Source organism: Ziziphus jujuba, chromosome 12, assembly GCF_031755915.1.
Source record: "Ziziphus jujuba cultivar Dongzao chromosome 12, ASM3175591v1".
NCBI classification, from domain to species: domain Eukaryota; kingdom Viridiplantae; phylum Streptophyta; class Magnoliopsida; order Rosales; family Rhamnaceae; genus Ziziphus; species Ziziphus jujuba.
In genome coordinates, this window is record NC_083390.1 from 2,107,938 (window position 1) to 2,128,603 (window position 20,666).

A 20,666-nucleotide genomic window follows, 5' to 3' on the forward strand; every position below is an offset into this window, starting at 1 on the left:
AAATAAAAAAAAAGAAGCTGAATGTACATGTAAGCATGAGTGTTATATAAATTATTAACAAATTATTAACACTCCCCTTCACATCTAAGAAAGAATATTATGATAGTATTATGGTAATATTCATTAATATTTTTTTAATTTATATAGTTAAATGTAAAAGTATTAATTAAATAATACTATCATGAAATTTTAATAACAATTTATCCATATTCAAGAATTTTCAATATTTATATATTTTAAAGCATTCATATCTTTACGGTATCAATATTTTGAACTTTGAATGTATAAAAAAGTGTGTTCTAAATATCTTTTAAATTCTTAATACACTCACCTAATTTTTAGTTATGTATAAAATAATTATATGTGAATGTCCAAATACACCCACCAAAACACAAACTACACCTATCAAAATTATACGAATTCTCAACGCATACATTCTATGTGGGGGGTACACAAACTACACCTATCAAAATTATGCGAATTCTCAACGCATACATTCTATGTGGGGGGTGTATACAGTATGACTTTGTAATTTTTTACAAACCAAACAAATTTTCCATGGGGTTAAATATTTTTCATTTTTAAATGCACCCAAACAATTTTTTTTTTTTTTTTTTTTTTTTTTTTTTTTTTTGGTTTGAAACACCCACACAATTATGATGTGCTGTATATAGTAGTTATCGTTGCCTGTATTAATTCACGCACAGAATTTTTGGAGTTATATACGAAGTAATCACTGGTGAAAGTCGAAATACACCCTCCATAAGTCTAGTAGGTTTATATAGTAGTAATACACCCCACAAAATGTTTGAAGCCCTGTCAGAGAATTATTGGTGAATGTTGAGATACACCCACCATAAATCTTGTGGGTTTATATGGTAATAATCTCGGCCATTCATGGCAATACACCCACGTAATTTTCAGAGAAGTTTATAGAGTAATATCATTTTTATTTTTAGGCGTGGGCAAAAAAAACCGATCCATTGTTGAAACTGAGTGATCTAATCCCTTCTTTTGGATAGATTTTTTTAAGTGTAATTGGATTAAATTGGTTTTGAAAACAAAAAATTGATTATCAACTCAATTTGGTTCAATTTCCAATGTAAAAATGCAATTAAACCAATTTAAGCCGAACGATAACACTGTAAACAATAAAATTGCATATATATAGGCAGGTGTATAATTATATCTTGATACGCAAAGTTTTAATTTATTATTAAGCAAAGCTCTAATTTATTATTAAACTTTAGCTACGTTATTTTTTGTTTTAATATTTATATATTTTTATGCATTAGTGTTTTTTTTTTTTTTTTTTTTTGTATTATTCCTTTCAAAAAATCTATCTATTTTAGAAAAATGACTATTTTATATAATAAAAAGTTCAAAAACTAAATTTGCTGTTTAAAATTTAAGGTTCACAAAGTCAAAAATTAAAAATAAAATAAAATAAAACAAAAGCTCAATTCCAAACCCAAAGTCGACCATCCAAATCGGCCACTAATAAAATTGGATTTTATGTATAAATGAGTTGACTTTGAATGAAAGATAGCCAAATCGATTATTAATTGGATTAAATTAATTATCCACAAATTGGATTGATTACGAACTGATAAACACCCTAACCATTTCTTACATACCCTCCAAACTTTTCGGTTGTTTGTGAATCTTCCAATACATACTTTTAGTGGATTTATAGAGTAAAACTCTTCGTATTTCTTAATACACCCACCGATTTTTGTTGTCTTTGATCGCAATCCATCTGATTTACATGGCAGACCTACGGGTGAATAGTAAAAGTGTGTCATTAATAATGCTTCATCATGTATTCGCTTCAGACATATCTAATTAATCCAAATCAGCCAAAGCAACAAACACAAAGGAAAAAAATAAATAAATACATAAAATGAAGATCTCAAACGAAACATTAAGCATCACTAAAGCACTTTGATATCAAAATCATACAAACCTTATTGAATAAATACATAAATAAGGAATTGGGTTTGTTTTTTTGGTCTCTTATTCTCTCAGTAAAAGGAGGGATGGAGATGATTGAAACACAAAATTAAAAAATAAAGTAAAACAAAGCTACACATCCCAATTAAAACATCGGCCACTACCATGGCAAAAGCAGCATCATATAAACCTAACAACCGTTTGTTTTCATCCACAACAAAAAGAATAAACTCGAGCTGTTGTCGCCTGGGCACTCGGACAATCTATCGAAAATCATTTTTTCCGTTATCTTCACTCATCGAGTTTCATCCTCAAGTGCACGGAAACCACTTGTCAAATCCTCGTGCAGCTTGCTGAATTTTGCAACAAGAGCTGCTTCGCCTTCTGCTGGATCCTCAAACTTTTGGGACCTGTAGTTTTAATGGCATAACCACTTTGTCTCACAACAAGCAAAAGAATTTCATCTTGTTCAGCAGTTGAAAATGTGAAGTCACTTACACTAAACGGTAAAAAAGGTCTCCCAGCCGATGCTTGATTAAGGTGTAAGTAATCTTTTGACCATCCATACCAGCTCCTTTCTCCACTGCCTATGAAGCCATATTACATTAATCAAGGAGGCAAACATAGGTAAAACGTGGTGGAAAGGAGAAAAGAAAAGAACCTACCTGATTGGCCAAATTATAGAAATGAATAATATTACGCATCATCCAGACTGACTTGTAGAAAGGACAGAATTTGTCATATCTGAAACACATTGCATACATATACGATGAACAAAGGTCACCAAGTAAATAACTCCAAATGAGACAAAAGAGGGGTGGGACTCACGGAGTAAATGCATTCTGTGCAAGATAATCCTCCCTCAAAAGCTTTGCAGTCTCTAGTGTGATCTTATCTCCTTCAGCTAAAGCATCCTTTCCTACAAGCTGCAGAAACCAGAAAAATCAAATATCACATCATTTTCTTGAATAAGTTTAGGTAAATGGAAAAGTTCAATTTCAAAAACTGTGAAGTGAAGAAAGTTCATATTAAGACATGAACTTACCTGAACAATTTCATTCAAATCATCCTCTCGCTGCAGAACTTCACGTGCCTTTGTCCTGATGTTGATAAAATCTGGATCAAATTGCTCATAGAACGATTCCAGGGCCTACAACCCAGTAGAAAACAACGTAGTATATTAATTATAAACCATTTAACATATGGCTAAAGCAGAAGTAGCGAAGAAGCGGTAAAGGGGTATGAGAGAACTAGCATACTATACAATGAGTCAATGCCAAGAGTGAACAGTGAACACACCGTTGAGTATTTAGAGTAGGAAATAAGCCAGTTCACAGAAGGGAAATGCTTCCTCTGGGCAAGCTTTTTGTCCAGACCCCAGAAAACCTACAACACGAGGAGAAAGAGAATTAAATTCTATGGTAATAACAGATTAAAACAAACCCAAATTAGTTCAGCCAGAATGAAGAATACTCTATATTCATGCATCGTTAGAAAAGATAAAATCCTATTAAGATGATCCAAATAATGAAGCCAATTAAAGACCAATTATTTATTGTTCCAAACTCATCAATGCAGCGCAGTTCATGAATTTAGAAAGATCCAAATCTCTTCAGGCTTCAATAGTGAGACCTGATATTCTTGTATTATGATATGGAAACACAAGAGTGTAAGCTAAACCTGGACAATGCTAAGGGTTGCAGATGTCACAGGATCTGAGAAGTCTCCTCCTGGGGGAGAGACAGCACCAACAATTGTCACACTACCAGTACGTTCTGGTCCACCAAGGCATTTTACTTTACCGGCACGTTCGTAGAATGAGGCCAAACGTGCTGCCAGGTAAGCAGGATATCCACTGTCTGCAGGCATTTCAGCCTGCACAAAAAATTAAGAGTTCTGTTAGAAATGAATGCAAGCAAAATGAAAGATTTTATGGCTCATTGCCCTAAAATATGCCACTTAAAAAGTTCAATATGGTTTATAACCAATATTTCATAGTGAAGTTAGAAAACAAACATTACATACATATATAAATGTTTATATTCATTGCATATTAGTTATCCATGTTAGTGAGAGAAGAAGAGATTCACTAAAATGGATAACATCTCTCTCTCTCTCTCTCTCTCTCTCTCTCTCTACACACTCACGAAGAGATTCACTAAAATGGATAACATCTCTCTCTCTCTCTCTCTCTCTACACACACACAATGATGATCTGAAGATTAGAAAAGAAAATTACCAGTCGACCCGATATCTCACGCAATGCTTCTGCCCATCTAGATGTTGAATCTGCCATCATACTGACATTGTAGCCCATATCTCTAAAATATTCAGCAATAGTGATTCCTGATGATTCAATCAACATAGCAACATTTCAATTAGGAGTGTTATAATAAGTGAACTCTACTGAAGGTTTCAAAATCTTCAAAAGTAAATGATTAAATGGTGGCTAAAGAATCAAACTCAAAACATTTCTACAAAGAATATCCAAATCTTGCACAATCCACTGATCATAAAACCTGAGTAGAGTTTAATATTTACCAGTATAGATTGAAGCCTCACGAGCAGCCACAGGCATGTTAGAAGTGTTGGCCACAAGTGTTGTACGCTTCATGACAGATTCTTCACGACCATCAGGCAATGTCATTGTCAGTTGAGGAAAATCCATAAGGACCTAAATCATCAATAACATGAACTAATCAACTCCAAGGCAACAAAAGGAGCAACTTATGCCCAAACCAAACTGAGAACACCATTTACCTCTGCCATTTCATTTCCTCGCTCTCCACAACCAACATAAACAACCGTGTCAGAGTTAGAGTACTGCATATAAACAAAACATATCATATAAAATGAATAAATCAAAAACTTTCCAGCATAATTTAATCCCGTAAAATCCATAACCAAATAATATTGTATTCACCTTTGAAAGAGCTTGACTAATAACTGTTTTTCCACAGCCAAAAGCCCCAGGTATGGCACAAGTCCCACCAAGAACTGAGGGGAAAAGTGCATCAAGAACACGCTGATATAGGATAAAGTCATTAGTAATAAACAATTCTAAAGATACAAGAATCTAATCAACAAGTGAAAATACATCCAGTATACCTGCCCAGTAAGTAGTGGAGTATCAGCAGCAAGCTTTGATGCAACAGGCCTTGATGTACGTACTGGCCAAGACTGTAATTGGATTATGTAAATACCAAAAAAAAGAAATACTTTACATCCAAGGGGTAAAATATTAGATACTGGAAGAACATCCAAAGGGCAAAGTTAGGAACCTGAAGCATAGTAAATTTCTTTGTGACACCTTGAAACTCAAGTTCTAAAACAGTATCCTGCAAATAGAAATAGAAAATATCAATGTAGATGTTCCTACTCAAATGTCAAATCATGGCCAAAAACATTTTCCTGCAACCAATTCTTTATTGGCTATTTCATTTGTCTACATATTTACATGGCTAAGCGAGTCCCCCAAGTCTTTTAGACTCCACAATATAACAAATTGCAAGCAAGACAATCTAATTTCATGTATTTAAAAACACCCGGTTGTAGAATCCCATGAAAAATGCACATGCAAATGATAAGCACAATCTTTGAAAACAACTCCCTCAAGAACAATCCAAAAACAAAGCAGTTACAAACTGCTGATTTTACTTGGAAATCAATTGCGCCGGAAAGCTACATCGCAAGAGCATTATAAATATGTAACAACGCAAACCTTCAATGAATATTGACCAGCTGGCGCAATGTAAGTGATTTTTCCCATAGCATCAGGAGGAAGGGGAACATGGTGCTGCATGAGACTGTTCTCAAAGACGGACTGCATTGTGGTGGAATAACCATTAGAGGCATTAATGCTAATTGATGCAAGAAAATGAGAAAAGCCAATTGCTATAATTTAACTCAGTAGCACTTTTAGCCATGCAACTTACAGCATACAAGTCTCCTCCAGTAAGAAGGTCTCCTTCACCTGCCATCAGAGGATAAAAGATAATTTCAACAAAACTATGTCAAAAAACTATTTACAATTGCCTCTGAACAGCTATTACAAAAAATTCTGCAAGATTTACCTAATTTTTTAGGATTAAATTCCCAGAGCGTATCTTTGTCAAGAGCTGAGACAGCAAAACCACGTGGGATATAGACATCACCAGATATTCTTGCAATGGTTTTCAAAGGCCTCTATAGTGATTGAAAACAAAAGCGCATATAAGAAAGAGTGATCACTTAACATTATTAATAAACGTAAATAATTGCAAATCTAAATAATTAAAAGGTCTATTTTGGTCTAAGGTATACTAACACCTACTAGGCAAAAATGCTTCCCCAATAAACATAATCTAGAGCTAAACAAAATAGCTAATAATATGAGATACAAGTAATGTAACACAAGCCAAAAGTAAAATTCAAGCAAACCTGAATTCCATCAAAAATATTTCCCAATATTCCAGGTCCCAACTCCACTGATAAAGGCTGAAACACCAATATTATACTTGTTAGCTAACACAATCAAACAAACACGACCTAAACCAATGCAAAAAGAAAAGGATGGAAGAGCTACCTTGTGTGTCCTTAAAACAGGATCATTTACCATCAGCCCAGCTGTTTCCTCGTAAACTGAAGCCATAAAGAAACAAATCTTTTAGTCATTCTCATTTTTAAAATTTCTTCATTTTGGCGAAAGACCATACTACAGAGACTTCTATTACAATTGGTTATACCTTTCACCCCAAAAAAAAAACAAAAAAACAAAAAAAAAAAAAGGGAAATCAACCATTAATGAAACTATGAAAGCGAAAAGAAACAAAAATAGCATAAGAAAAATTATTGAAAGCAACCTTGGATTGTGGCAGAATCTCCTTCCAAACGAATGATTTCACCAATCAGGTTGTCATGACCCACACGAACTAGCTCATACATAGCAGCCCCAGCCATGCCATCAGCAACGACGACTGGTCCTGAGACCTGCCAAATTATATTGGGTAATTTAATTAGCCAACTAGCAATGTAAGCAGCATGATTAACTTATTTCAAGGATTACACAATTAACAAACCAAAAACATACCTTCTAACAACCATTATAATAACCAACATAGTACAATAAGCATACTTCGATGAACCAAACAACATGATCTTCTCATTATGTTAAACAGAGTAAACCCAATAAAGAATCTACTCAAACTAACAAACCCATAAAAAAATAAAAAAAAATAAAAAAATAAAAAACAAAACGAAAACAACGATAAAACTTCCAATTAGCCGCATAGGTGACTATGGCCATTTGTTACATTTCAGATTTCGAGTGTCCTTATCAAATCATTCACTCAATACTTGCAGCTGAACAAGTCAAAATCACATAGTTATATGTAGTTCAACAACATAAAGCAATGATTTTTTTAAGTCACAACTATAGGCGAGTCACTGTCACGATTGGATCAATAAACTAAAACATTCGATTCACCATAAAGTCTCAACTATTAGACAAAAAATCGCTGCGAGAATACACTAGTATAGACTCGAGATATCAAAACACAAAATCGATCCCCAAAAAATAAAAAACAAAATTGATCTTTCCACTTCCAAAAACACATCAGAGGAAAAACAAAGGAAAAAAAAAAAAAAAAAGATCCAACTGCTTCAATTTGAAACATCGAAGATCAATAAATCAGAAGCAAAACAAGTAAAAATTGAAAATTGGATCAAAAAAGTGTTGGTTCTACGTACCTTGCGGACGTAACCATACTCGCTCTCCTTCTCCGCGTCCTCGAACGTGGTCAATCGGGCTCCGTACACCGCCGTCATTTTTTCTGGATGCGGATCGAGTAAATCTGAGCTCGAATTCCGAGATCTGAGGAGTTCAGGTCGACCAAAACCCCAGGGTTTCGATCGAATTACAGACAGAGAGCAAGAAATTCACAGAGAAAAACAGAGAAGAGAGAAGAAGAAACAGAGAGAGTTGCCCTGGATGATTTGAAGGACATGGGCCATAGTTATGCAAAGGAGTGGGAGATATAATGATCTGCTAAAGCTGATTCTATTGTAACCGGTAAAGGTGTCGGGTTTCTGATTGGCCCCTATTTTGGTGGGACCTGATTTTCATTGGTTTTGTACTGACGTGGTGAGATCGGGTGGTGGAAAGTAAATTGAATTCTCATGATCTGTTGCAGGGTGCTAAGTTTATTGATGAGACAACCAATTGCGTACTGCCACGTTATTCATCTGAGATGTTTCCAGGAAAGAGCCTTTTGAGACGAAGACCGTCCTCGGGTACCGTGGGCCCAAGTTCATGGTTCCATCTTAGAACAGCAAAAACAAAATTTTAATACCAAAAATATCCTTGAAAACGAAATTAATTATTTATGATTTATTTCATGGAATTTTTTTTGCGTGGAATATGAATCTTGATATGCTTATCTCCACTGGATTAAATTTAATTATTTTATGAATACTCTCATTAATTTTAAATAACATTTAAGTGAGTAAAATTTATAATAAACCATATGTTCTTTTTTATATTGAATTCAAAATGTGAATCCATAATCTCTTGAAATCAAAATCATTGTTCTTAAAAAAAAGTAATTTATAGCCATTTATGTTCAATTTAATACGGTTGGATTTATCAAACAAAACTTTTTTCTTTTTTGCATGGGGATACAACGGTTACAAATTTTAAACTACATATAATCATTATTCGTTATATTGTTATTACATGGTTACATGCTTTTGTTTGACATGTTACCTTAAAAAATATATAAAAAGATTAAAATGTTCTTCTTCTTCTTTTTTATTTTTTGCTTGGTGTGTGTATATATATATATATATGTATATATATATATATAAGTTCACCATCACTCAAATCCCTAATGCGAAAAAGTCATGACTATACTTGTATGTTTCATCACTGCCTTTATTATTATTGTTATTATATGGTTAATTATGTTTGCAATAAATGGTAACTAAGTATGAAATCCAAAGTTATACAGGTAAGTAAAACTAAAATTTAAAATAAATTACACAGAGAAGAAAGAGATGGAGATTGGGATGGAAGATAGAAACAAAAATGATAATAAAGACGAAAACATGAAGGCGTGTCGTGGCCATCTTTATTGTCATTTAATATTTTATTAATTCATTTCTCTATCGGCTCTCACAAGTCACAGTGGTGATTGTGACAGTCAACAACACTGAGCCTGTTTAGTAATAACATCTTTTAGTGGGCTCAATCCCGTCCTTGTCGTGGCCTTTTCCCAGACTTAAAAAGCCCAATAACAATATCCGAGGTGAATTTGTTCATTTTATTATTGGGCGGGGATAATTGATTCATTTTGACCCTTACCCGTGCAAATATTACGAATTTGATTTTCAGCCACGCGAAAATGGTACCCAAAAAAAAAAAAAACAAAAAACAAATCCCTGAGCCAATGCATATTTTACTTGTGACTGTCCGAGCTAAAGGAGTGTGAGATAGACAAAGAGCCAGGAATCTGAATAACCCTTGACAGGTATTTTCTGTTAATTCATCAATGCAATTAGTTTTGTTGAGTTCAGCAGACATGCCCAATGGGTATCAGAGGAACCTAACCTTCATTACTGTAATGGCCAATGGGTATCAAAAGAACCTAGCCTTCATTTCTGTAAAATGGGTTGTCTTCCAAATCTTGTTTCTGGCTTTGGGATTATCATTATTTACTTGATTTCTGTCAAAAGAAGATATAAAAGATTTTCCTTTCTTTGTAGTGATGAATTCTTGGTCAATTTTCTTTGCTTATAGCTAAAAATCGTGTGATTGAGTTCTATTTTGGGGGTATCAATTGTGTTTTTCTGACTCTCACTTGGATTAGAAGGAAGTAGTTTCAGCTGTATTTTGGGTGTGGAAGTAGTGGGTTGGGATAGAGATATGAATTTGAAATGATACATAGACATTCAGCATTGTAAATACATAACTGTATGAACAACAGCAGATATTTTTTTTCAGAACGATAATTTGGATATGGTGTCAAATGTCATGAAGCTTAATTATGATAATAGCTTTGGATTTCAGAAGCTTTTATTTTTCCTTGATCAATCTAAGTATTATAGGATTTAAGATAGTAATATGCAACTGAGAGATACTTGCTAAAATTTGTATATTCTCCATAACTAAAATATAACGTTTCTAACTAGACCTTGTTCAATTGAATTTGCTGAATAAGTTTGGCCTCTAAAAGATGTAAATATTCCTGCATAGGCGGTCGTGCTGTTCCTGCATATTTGAACTATTGTGTCTGATAATAGTCAATCTCTTAAGTCATTCCTCTTTCCCCTCCCTCTTCCTCCCCCTTTCTTTCTGTTCATTTTTTTTAACCTCTTAAGTAAATCTGGATTTTTTTAATTCAGAAATGGATTTGGCTTTTGCTTCTCCATTGTACCTTCCAATTGGAAAGAGAGCTGTTGACAAGATCAAGCCTTACAGCTCAATACTCACTGTGGGTAGAAAGGTGTCCCCCTACAAATTGTTTTCATGCTCGGCGACTATAGCAAACCAACCAACTCAGGTTTCCTTTTTGCTCCCCATTCTTTGTTTTGTATTCTTCTAAATCATTCTTCTTATGTAGTTGTTGACTTTTTTGCTGTTAAAGTCACTGGAGTTTGAAGTAGAGAACAAAAAACACGACCTCTTGAGAGCTATTCAGGACACTCAACGTGGCCTTGTTACAACTGCTGATCAACGCTCTTCAATAGAGGAGGCTTTGGTCTGTTTCTTCTTCTTTGCTCACCCAATCATTCCACTGAAACATTGTTGTTTAATAATGTTATCATAATCTTTACCATGAATATTGGCTGTGTCTGATGGAAATCAAAGAAGCAAGTAAATAATGTTGTTTTATATTAACTCTTACAAAAGACTGACAGGTATGTGTGGAAGGATACAACAAGGGTTCACCAATTGACTTGGTGAAATTGGATGGAACTTGGCGATTGCAGTATACCTCTGCCCCTGATGTTCTAGTTCTTTTGGAGGCTGCTGCCAGGCTTCCTTTCTTTCAGGTACAAACAATGAATGTTCTACCTGTCTTTTAGAAATTGAATTGTTTATATAGCAGCAAAGGTACTCTTTTCGCTTGAAGTTCTGAACCTTCTGTCCTTTGTGAAATATAAAAGCCGAAACTTTGTGTCAAAAATCTTGTTAATTTGAATTAGCTTTTCAGCCTTGTACTGAGAGAGGTTCACATTCTTTATGCATCCTGGTTTAACACTTCGCTTTGACCATGATATGCTGTACCCTTTCCTTAGCTCTTGTCTCTAGGGTCAAGAATAGCAATAGGAAAATGATTTACAGTGACATAGAATTTGATATTTCACACATATAGGTAATTTTATATACTCTTGCTAATTTTAGTTGTGTTTTTAATAACTAGAATTTTGTTATTTTCTCATCCATATTTCTTGCAATTTCCTGTGTCACTTACTCTGCCATTGAACGTGAATATAGGTTGGGCAGATCTTCCAAAAATTTGAATGCCAGGATCAGTCCAGTGGAGGTGTGATCCAGAATGTTGTGCAGTGGAGTATCCCTGCCCTCTTAGAGGTAAAAAAGAAACTGCATCAAGATCTTCCTACCATCTCTCTGTGAAAATTGTCTACATACCATATATTTATCCATCTTGCTGTAGATATATGTGATCTGTATTCAAATTGGATGCAGGGCAGATGATAATTTGAACCCCCTTAGCTTTCTCATTATACTTGATTTCACTTTTAAAATAGTTTTCTTACATGAAACTCAGGCCAGCATATATTACTGAACAAAATTTGGGAACTTTGCACTGCAGGAACAAGAAGGAGCAACTCTACTAGTTTCTGCTAAATTTGATGTTGTTTCTGTGCGTAACATCTACCTTCAGTTTGAAGAGGTCAGTTTTCTTCCTTCCTTGAAACATGATTTCTAAAGTAGTTAAAGTTTGGTTGCCATGACCATTCCTTACTAGATGGTAGCTAGGATACTGAAACAAGCAGCGATCATTGAACATCACTTACTTGAAGACATGTCATCCAATTATCATCCTATTGTGTCTATTATAGGCTTTATTTCTTTACTTGAAGCGAGCCTTGTTTGAGATCTGGAAGTGAAGTGGTTATCAAATTGTCTTTGGAACTAACCATAATGCTTATTTTAGTGATTTGTTAGCTTCTTTAGTTATTTCAAAAGCTTTTAACGTATTCTTCATTTAATTTTATATAAAAGCCTGGAAGTTTTATTTGGCAGATTACTGTTCAAAATATAAAAATCAGTGAAGAACTGCAAGCTGTAATAGCTCCAGCATTACTCCCACGGTCATTTTTAAGTCTTCAGGTAAATATCTTGTATAACTTGTTTTGCATTTCTTTTGTTTTGTACTTCGGCGTTTTATATCTGATTTTGGATCTCCACTCCAGATTATTAAGTCCGCCACCTTGGACTACTAAGCTCTCTCTTTTTTCAAGTTTCAGTCAGTAATTAGCATTTCTCAACGCGTCTACCACACTAACAAGAAAGTGTGACTCTGTGATTGTTATTATATTTACTATAAGAGTTATGAGTTTACCTATTTGAATCAATAAACATAATTTAGCCCATTGTTCACAAGTGAGTTGAAAGAGAGAGGAGATGATACAGTTTGTAATAACTTTTGAGAGCTCTGTGTATGCTTTTTTGCAGATCTTGCAGTTCCTTCGTACTTTCAAAGCTCAAATTCCTGTAACAAACACAGGAAGGTACGCCATGAATCTCAATATTTATCTTAACATTCTACAATGTATTCTATTTATGCATGTTTATGACAAAACCTTATCTAAATTGCAGACAAAGAGCAGTGGGAGGGCTGTATTACCTATCTTATCTAGATTCGAACATGCTTTTGGGGCGTGCAGTTGGCGGCGGTGGAGTATTTGTGTTTACTAGATCTCAACCTCTTGACTTGTGAGAAACAATTTGATGACTTTGCTGCTATCCGGCATTTGCTCATGGAAAAGTTTAACCTGTCGAAAATGCCATATGGATGAAAGACAGAGCATGACACTTGGGGGCATTGACCCTTTTTGCATAACCTGTAACTGTATCCTATTTTGTTCTTCCCAGGAAGCGCTGGTGTTTACCATCCACAATTTTTCTTATAATTGCTGCCATAAACTGTGTATAAAAAATGAGTGGAATTTAGGAAGGAAAAGCTGACTGTGATGCTTGCTAATTTGTGGAAACGGAAGCTTTATACGGCAGCTTAATAAATTTCAACTATGAAAAATTACGTTCTTTATTTGTTTATTTTTTTGAGAATTGTTCTGTATTGAGCCTTGAAATTGAAATCCTCACTCGTCAATTAAAGTTGGCTCATTAGGCAAATCTCTTACACCTATGGTTGGGGGAGAAACCAAGATAAGGGAGAAATTATTATAAATGATATAAAAACAAAAAAAAAAAAAAGTTGAAAAAAAGAAAAAGAAAAAGAAACTGAAATCCTCACCATTTTGAGATGGACAAAAAAACCTTGAACAATTCCTACATTCGCATGACTTTTAATGAAAACCAACAAAAAAATTTCATGGTACTAAAAAAAAAAGTCTGAAAAGATAAAATAAACAAAGAAAGAAAGAAGATTTATATTACACCTTTTTCTATAAGATAAGAATTAGAGGCTTTTTGTGACTAAAGTTCTCTAACAATTTACAAGAATAAATGATATAATACAATATTAAGATCCTAATAAAATGGATAATAAATATCAACCCGAACCAAGCAAACTGTTCCAACGTTGCTGAAGAGCCTCATATGCCTTTGAACAAGGCACTGCCTGCAGGGTCATTCTTCCATTAACGGGAGCTTCAGCTGCAAGGCCAAGCCTCAACAATGTATTTGTTGCTTTCTCAACTGGCATTTCTACCTGCATAAAACAATCCAATGGAATACATAATAATTAATCCAGCTGCTTCAGTAAAATAATAATTAACTTTTTAATAAATTCCTTTAATTACCTTCACTTTAAATGTATCATACATGAATTTCTCACATTCGTTTCCCACGCTTCGATGACTGGTGATCTGTGGTCAGAACATGTTTACTAGAAAAAGTTCAAGCATAATTTTAATTGAACAGAAGCTTGAAGAAAGTAGAAACAAACCTTGCCCTTCTCCACTTTGAGCATGACTGCATAGGCCAAAATGGCTTCCTTGTACTGCATTATACGATTACAGTGCCCCAAAAAAAAAACAAAAAAGAGGGTAAATTTTGGATTAAAATAATCAGATAAAGGAATTAGACTATTTATATAATTGTGATGCTCTTAGAAAAGTCATTTTTTTATCCCAATTACTTTTATGTGGAAACAACACAAACATACAAGGAAAATGAACAATGGTGGTTAATTACTTGCTGTTGTTCAGAAGCATCGAGAAGAAAATGAACTGAGCCAAATCCACTTGCTAGAGTCTTTTCGTAAAGTGTTCTATTGACTAATAGCTGACAAAAAAAGGTTCTTCAGAAGAAGATCATTCATATACCAAAAATGGAAGAAAAACAAAATCAAAGAAATTTGTATATTCGCATCATAATCATCTGCTATGCATTAATAGGAAAAACAAAGCCAACTCACTTGATATCTGTCCCATGTCTGTTTGTAACCAAGAACCACACGGGTCACATATATTATAAGGGCACTTATAGCAACCACATCAAGAAATATTGCTGACCTGACATATATATATGAAGAAGAAAACTGTCAATGACAATTCTCAGAAAAATTCAACTACAAAGCAGAAGATATTCAAAGGTGACATGATAACTAGGTCTACAAACCCTCTACTCCAAAAATCATTGAAGTTTCACAAATAGACTTGAGCATAGATTGCCTCCCCTTCTCCACTTTCCCTTTTATTTATCCAATACAGCATTAGAAGAAATGTTGCTACAAGAAAAAGCAGATGCTTACGGAGAAAAGAGATTCTCAAACTTGTAGTTTATGATGTATGCCAAAAGCCCCACTATCGTGGCAGCATCCAAGCGTACCTGCAAGTTAACATGGAGTCATCAGGCTAAAGATATAAAAGGAGACTTCTTCACTCAATAAGTAATGTTATCCCACCAGTTAGTCATCAATTGAAATACGCATGATTGTAGCAAGTACTGCATGAATTGGTTGAGTAAAAGCTAGTAAAATTTAAAAAATACAGTGAATATCTCCATACCGTGTCTATGATACGGAAAGATAGCTTTTTGTGAGGAAAGACAACCTAGAAATACATTGAATACAATGAGAAATCATTAGGAAACATCAGAAGAAATACAAAAGAAACAATTGCCATAATTTAGTTAACAAAAGAGCAGCAGAAATTACATGAGAATATCATAAAACATGACACAATTGAGAGATGATGCAGTGTCAGAAATATTTACTGGTAATTCTGGAATGGGAATTCTCTCATATATCTTCAACTGCGACGATGGAACCTCGGATTTGATTTCAGTATCCCCTTTATCTACTTCCTCGGTATAAAGCAAAATCAATTCTTGGAATGCTGGCTCCTAATTAGGAAAGGCACCATATTAATAACATTTACTGGTACATTAAAACAGAAGTTTTTTAAACAATATTTCAGCAAAAACAAAGAAATATAAATGAGATATAGGAAAGTAAAAATGAAATTACTCAGATAATTGACATGCATTTTATACCTCTAGTGGCAACAAGGAACATAACGACAGTAAACTGGAAAAGAGAAGATCCCTTCAAGAACTTTAGAAACTCGTGTCCGAACCCAAGAATCTGACAACCCAAGTTCTAAGGATCATACTTCATTAGTACCTCTTATTTCAAGTTTTAACATCTTATGCATCTACACTAACCGAATATGAGTAGTAGTGATCATAATCATTTCTTCATAGTACGTGCTCTTTACCATTGAGAGGTCATATGTTCTTTCCACAAAGAGATCATATGAAATTGGAAATATAATGTTTATCTCTATAACTCACTCACTGATTCATTATCATCCCTTGCCATATCTACCTAGAAGGGCATTCAATTTTTTTCTTCACCAATGCTTAAAAAAGTCAATTGACAACCACATCATGCCTCCATAAATTTCAAATCCTGCAAACTCCTTCAATAAATCTATAGCACTCAACTATTTGTAATGCCAGAGGCATGAGGAAACCTTATATCAAACTTCATAAATCCAAACGATTGTAAATTATGGTTTACAATCCAATTGGAGTAAGGTTTAGTAAACAATGAAATATTATCGAATATAATATTTGCTCAAAACACTATGGAGCTCCATAGAGTTGGTAGAATACAGCATTCCTTGAGTAGAAATTCAATTCAATCGTTACATTAACCTAATAAAAGAAGTTAAAGGAGCCAAAATCATTCCTTCAGCATACTAGTACTTGTCAAATTTGAAAAATCAACAACATTAAATCATAACAAAAGAAATCTAAGAAGACAGAGCAAGCTGGATAATATTTACTGAACAAATTGAACATCAAAATACACACCACAGATGTACACATATACTAATGTAATCATCTCAGCAGACATTCCATAAATTTTCTTAAGAGAAAAAAAAAATGTTTTCCAAAAGTATTACCTTAGCAAGTACCATATGTTTTCCTATATAAGAAAAGTAACGTACATAAGTCAACAGGCTACCATGCATGAGGAAATACCTGGAGGGTTGACTGTGAGAGAAGAATGGAAATAGAAGTTTTTAACATTTTCCAAATATCGTTTCCACAGTATTTCCTTGTAGCAGGTCTCCATATATCACTAAGTGATATCCTTGATAAAAAAATGGACCTGGTGAACAATTTTATGTTATTTGATTATATTTGAGGATAATTGTTCATTTCATATAACATCTGATTTAAATAGACTGTCAAACCTTCACGAAACTCATAATTGCAGTAAGACCTTTGTTCTCCCAATACCAATCTAGCTTTATTTCCAGGTAATATTTTTTTTTTTCTCTATTTGCATCCTTAGATTTATATCTATTAATGATAAGTAAAACCTTAACTGGATAAGATTATTTCTTTTATGCGCAAGTAGTATAATACACTTATATATATGTAAGTGAATTTTAGAATGTAGATACTACTATGATTGTGCGAAAAATATTGAACTCATTATCCTGTCAAGGGGACAAGTTCTTCTTATTAAGCTCAAAAAAGCTCCTTGTGCCAAACAAATTTTCTTATGTCAGAAAATAAGATTGTAAATGTAAAGCACAAAAGTTATTATTGCATTTTTTAAATACTTATAATTTTATCACAATAATAGATTGTTAAATATTAAGAAAGGCCATGATGAAATATGAAGGCAATGAAAAAAGTACTGCTACAAACCTTGTATTAGGTTCAGAAGCATTAGCATCACTGTCAACATCAAATGGTGTTTCTGGTGTAGGAGGAATAAGTCCAATCCAAGTAAGCAACTTCCTTAAGAGCCTTCCCCGCGGACCAACTGGTGACAACAATCCTTCATAACGAGACACTGCCCTTTGTGCTGCCAGCCAAATAGGAAGATCCGTATCTGATAGTTGGTCTACTCCTAGTGGACCATCAGAAGTCCTTTCATCATATTGAAATGACTGCTCAAAAAGAAGATAATCCTTTAGCCAGAGCTTTAACCTCTTAGTCCACTCTTGCGCTTCTTGTGTTTTCCCACCATCATTGAAAGCCTGTCCTAAAGCATTACAAATGGAAAAAAAAAAAAACAAAAAAAAAACAAAAAAAGGGAAATTTAACATGTGAAACTTTAAGTGTCTAGAAAATGAAGACAAACCTGAAAGCATAAAAAACAATCACACATTTTTATTTAAAAAGAAAATGAGAATTACCTCAGTTAACCACCTGCCAAGTTTCCCCAATGGTTTTGATATAATGAAGAAGATTCCTCTCAGAAGCTTCGACTGTAGATAATCCAATTTTTCAACAAGTAGGAGGCCTTTCTGTGTCTCAGTCGCATATCCTCGTCTGTAAGATTGCACAGATCAAAGTAATAGACTGGTTAATATTTTGCAAAATTGATAATCTAAAAACTGGCAGGTTTCTCAATACTTACTTGGCACAGTTATGGTTTTCATGAGTCATAAGCGCATGGAAAACCCAGCACATTTTTGCAAAATGCATCAATCAAATACAGATATTTTATAAATATGGAACGTATAAGACTTCCAAATACCATTATCAAACAGAATTATGAACTCCATGCCTTTGAAACTCCGCTATGCGCTCTTCCAACAAAGCTACAATCTAATACACTCCATGATATGCATTCAAAGTGGTAACAAGATTCACCTGAATATTATTGCATTGGATTCTGATGCTTTCTTCCAATCAACATATATAGGCAAAGTAAGGAGATAATCTGAGTTCAGTGCAGATGTCAGCATCAAATCCCTGGCTGATAATTCTTCAAACTGAGCATCATAAAGTAGTTGCATGAAAGCACGTTGAAAACGAGTGGCAACAGCAACACTGTGAAAAGAGAGAAAGAAAGCATGGTAAGTAACACTCGCCAAAAGTGTCTAAAATCATTAATATTTTAAAAAATGTCTGAAAAAAACATTGATATTTAAATAAAGGTTGTTTATACCAATAAAGATGGTTTATTTTTAAACATTAAATAATATGAAAGCAACATGCCATAATCATTTTAATGCATACCCCAATTGCAAAAGCTCCAAGAACCCAATTCATTGAAAATATATCTAAACGCTGTGAAAAACTCTGTATTGCATTTAAAGTTTCAAAATTTTCCTTCAATCACATTGCTATTTTTATCAATGGATATTTCCCCTTTGGCTTAACATGAAGAATTCCAAATCCCATGAAAAGCAGGAAGGTCTACCTTTTTTCATTCTTAGGCGAAGAAACCAAGAGATTTCTCAAATCGAAAACATAGCTGAATGGCTTTAGGTTGCTGAGTTCAGTGTCTTCATCCTCCAAGCTCCCAATTCCATTAATGGCAGACTCGGAGTCCTCCCCTTTACCCACAACTTTCCCATTCGGATTCGGCGACCCTTCATGTTTCCTTTGCCCATTCTCAGTGCGATGAGAAACGAAATAATCAGCACGCATTTCTTCCAAAATTCTCTTGTGCTCAGCATGAAGTATGGAATCCAAGCAACTGCCAAAATTCAAATAAATTAAAGAACCCTAAACCAATCAAACACACCTGAACGAAAAATTAAAATAAATTAACGAAACTCACGAGGAGAGGAGAAGAAACTGCTTGGTATCATCAGCGTCAGCGTCGAACATGTTCGAAACGATGCCGTCTAAGAGCTCGGCTTTGGAAATGGGGATGTATTTCTGTCTGGGAACTCGTATTCTAGAAATCCCTTTTCCTTCTTCTTCTTCTTCCTCTTCACCTTCTTCGCCTCTGTTTCCTTGAACACCATCCTTTTGATCATTTATTTTGCTGGTGTCCGTACTTGTGAACGAAACGGCGTTGGATTTGGCCGGCGAAGTAGCCGGAGAAATGTCTCGGAAGCCGGTGAGAGAGCAATGGAAGAGAGGCTGAGAGTTTGTCGCCGGCGACGGCACCGATGATCGGTGGTGACTGTGTGAGGGCACAGAGAGAGCGCCGAGTCGGCTCAGAGCTTGCCAATAAGAAGAAGAAGAAGAAACTGATAACATGTCAAGAGAACGAGAGAGCGAGAAAGTCGGAGAAAGTGAAAACCGACAAGTCGCAATGGAAAAAACGAGAAGGCGAAAGGTTTTCCGACTTTTGAGTGTTTTTCAGACAGGAAGTGCAGAAAGTGTACGGTCACAACCTCGTTCTTCCGAAATACAATAATAAATAAAATTTCTTTTCGGATAAGGAATTATTGTTCCGAAATACACAAAATAACATTTATTTTTCCCCCTTTTTATGTATATGAAGTATTTTCCTTTTCCCTCTTATATTTGTTTTTATTTTTATTTTTTAATTCCCACAACCACAAACGTAAAAATTTAGTAAAATGAAGAAAATTTTAAAAATTCTAATATTTTAATTTGTAAATAGAAAACTATAAGAAAATTTATAAATTTCCCTCTAATCCAAATTTTAATTTAATTCTTTAAATTATGTTTTGATTAATGCCAGTAACCTGTGTTTTTTTAAAAATCATACAAAAACATATTGATTATTTTATTATAATATGAATTGGACTCTCTATTTTATGGAAATATTAAATTATTAATCAATAAAAATGCTTAACAAAACAAATTAAATTTAAAATAAAACTTTGTTGGAATTAATTTCAAATGCAAAAAAAGAAGTATAAACAATGAGAAAAAAGAAAATTCTAATTTATTTTCATTAGGCTTTCTTTCTTCCCTGTAATTGCATTCCGTAGTGTATGCTCAAATGCTCAATCTTCTTAATTCTTCCACATCCGTGTCTATTATCCTTTCTTTTTCTTTTTTTTCTTCCACTTCCACACGGTTTTTCAAGCCCAAAACTCTTTCAGTTTCCATTTTCATTTTTCTTATTCTTTCTCCAAACGCCCATTCTCCGTAGGATCCATTTTTGGGATCCTTTTAGGACTCTAGTTGGTCCTTCTAGTAAAGTTCTAATGAATAATTTTTTTAAAAAAATTCAATGGAACTCACTTAAATCGTGGACAATTAATGCATATAATAAAAAAATAATACTTTAATATATAAAAATAAAACTACATAGCTACATTCCATCAAACAATAGGCT

General features: G+C 34.0%; 3 protein-coding genes across 6 annotated transcripts; 1 reads left to right on the forward strand and 2 right to left on the reverse strand.

The window, feature by feature from the left end:
* Positions 1-1,879: 1,879 nt before the first annotated feature.
* Positions 1,880-7,930, reverse strand: LOC125418750 (V-type proton ATPase catalytic subunit A). The gene is made up of 20 exons (XM_048463138.2): positions 7,681-7,930; positions 6,795-6,921; positions 6,518-6,573; positions 6,373-6,429; positions 6,027-6,138; positions 5,889-5,926; positions 5,675-5,776; positions 5,235-5,291; positions 5,062-5,133; positions 4,877-4,978; positions 4,714-4,776; positions 4,495-4,627; positions 4,193-4,299; positions 3,634-3,828; positions 3,253-3,339; positions 2,999-3,103; positions 2,782-2,879; positions 2,619-2,697; positions 2,452-2,540; positions 1,880-2,363 (listed from the first exon to the last, which is right to left on the reverse strand). Exons 1-20 carry the CDS (start codon positions 7,756-7,758, stop codon positions 2,249-2,251), a joined length of 1,872 nt encoding a protein of 623 aa, XP_048319095.1. The 5' UTR covers positions 7,759-7,930; the 3' UTR covers positions 1,880-2,248.
* A 1,357-nt stretch (positions 7,931-9,287) lies between these two features.
* Positions 9,288-13,229, forward strand: LOC107428244 (probable plastid-lipid-associated protein 10, chloroplastic). Of its 2 annotated transcripts, none has more exons than XM_048463193.2 (9): positions 9,288-9,562; positions 10,333-10,490; positions 10,575-10,688; positions 10,849-10,983; positions 11,429-11,524; positions 11,769-11,849; positions 12,203-12,289; positions 12,635-12,690; positions 12,779-13,229. In XM_048463193.2, the coding sequence occupies exons 1-9, from the start codon at positions 9,559-9,561 to the stop codon at positions 12,897-12,899; spliced, it is 852 nt and encodes a 283-aa protein (XP_048319150.2). In that variant the 5' UTR covers positions 9,288-9,558; the 3' UTR covers positions 12,900-13,229. The 2 variants fall into 2 exon arrangements, with proteins under 2 accessions (XP_048319150.2, XP_048319151.2); XM_048463194.2 differs by having other exon boundaries at positions 9,290-9,458.
* Positions 13,230-13,510: 281 nt separating this feature from the next.
* LOC107428240 (uncharacterized) lies at positions 13,511-19,811 on the reverse strand. Of its 3 annotated transcripts, none has more exons than XM_060813455.1 (15): positions 19,185-19,810; positions 18,822-19,100; positions 18,269-18,448; positions 17,809-17,944; positions 17,315-17,649; positions 16,637-16,766; positions 15,641-15,746; positions 15,362-15,483; positions 15,154-15,198; positions 14,898-14,974; positions 14,562-14,658; positions 14,339-14,428; positions 14,091-14,144; positions 13,945-14,010; positions 13,511-13,853 (listed from the first exon to the last, which is right to left on the reverse strand). In XM_060813455.1, the coding sequence occupies exons 1-15, from the start codon at positions 19,610-19,612 to the stop codon at positions 13,695-13,697; spliced, it is 2,304 nt and encodes a 767-aa protein (XP_060669438.1). In that variant the 5' UTR covers positions 19,613-19,810; the 3' UTR covers positions 13,511-13,694. The 3 variants fall into 3 exon arrangements, with proteins under 3 accessions (XP_060669438.1, XP_015894229.3, XP_060669439.1); XM_060813456.1 differs by having other exon boundaries at positions 13,714-13,853; positions 14,310-14,428; positions 19,185-19,811; XM_016038743.4 differs by lacking the exon at positions 15,641-15,746 and having other exon boundaries at positions 15,362-15,490; positions 19,185-19,809.
* Positions 19,812-20,666: the final 855 nt, after the last annotated feature.

Coding starts and splice junctions, on each gene's coding strand:
- LOC107428240 (XM_060813455.1), bottom strand. CDS start 19,612: ATGTTATCAGTTTCTTCTTCTTCTTCTTATTGGCAAGCTCTGAGCCGA. Junction 15,747..16,636: donor TCTCACAGTCAACCCTCCAG/GTATTTCCTCAT, acceptor TATGATCCTTAG/AACTTGGGTTGTCAGATTCT. Junction 15,199..15,361: donor TTCCCATTCCAGAATTACCA/GTAAATATTTCT, acceptor ATGTATTTCTAG/GTTGTCTTTCCTCACAAAAA.
- LOC107428244 (XM_048463193.2), top strand. Junction 10,984..11,428: donor CCAGGCTTCCTTTCTTTCAG/GTACAAACAATG, acceptor ACGTGAATATAG/GTTGGGCAGATCTTCCAAAA. Junction 12,290..12,634: donor GGTCATTTTTAAGTCTTCAG/GTAAATATCTTG, acceptor GCTTTTTTGCAG/ATCTTGCAGTTCCTTCGTAC.
- LOC125418750 (XM_048463138.2), bottom strand. CDS start 7,758: ATGACGGCGGTGTACGGAGCCCGATTGACCACGTTCGAGGACGCGGAG. Junction 6,922..7,680: donor AGTATGGTTACGTCCGCAAG/GTACGTAGAACC, acceptor ATAATTTGGCAG/GTCTCAGGACCAGTCGTCGT. Junction 4,777..4,876: donor TTAGTCAAGCTCTTTCAAAG/GTGAATACAATA, acceptor GTTTATATGCAG/TACTCTAACTCTGACACGGT.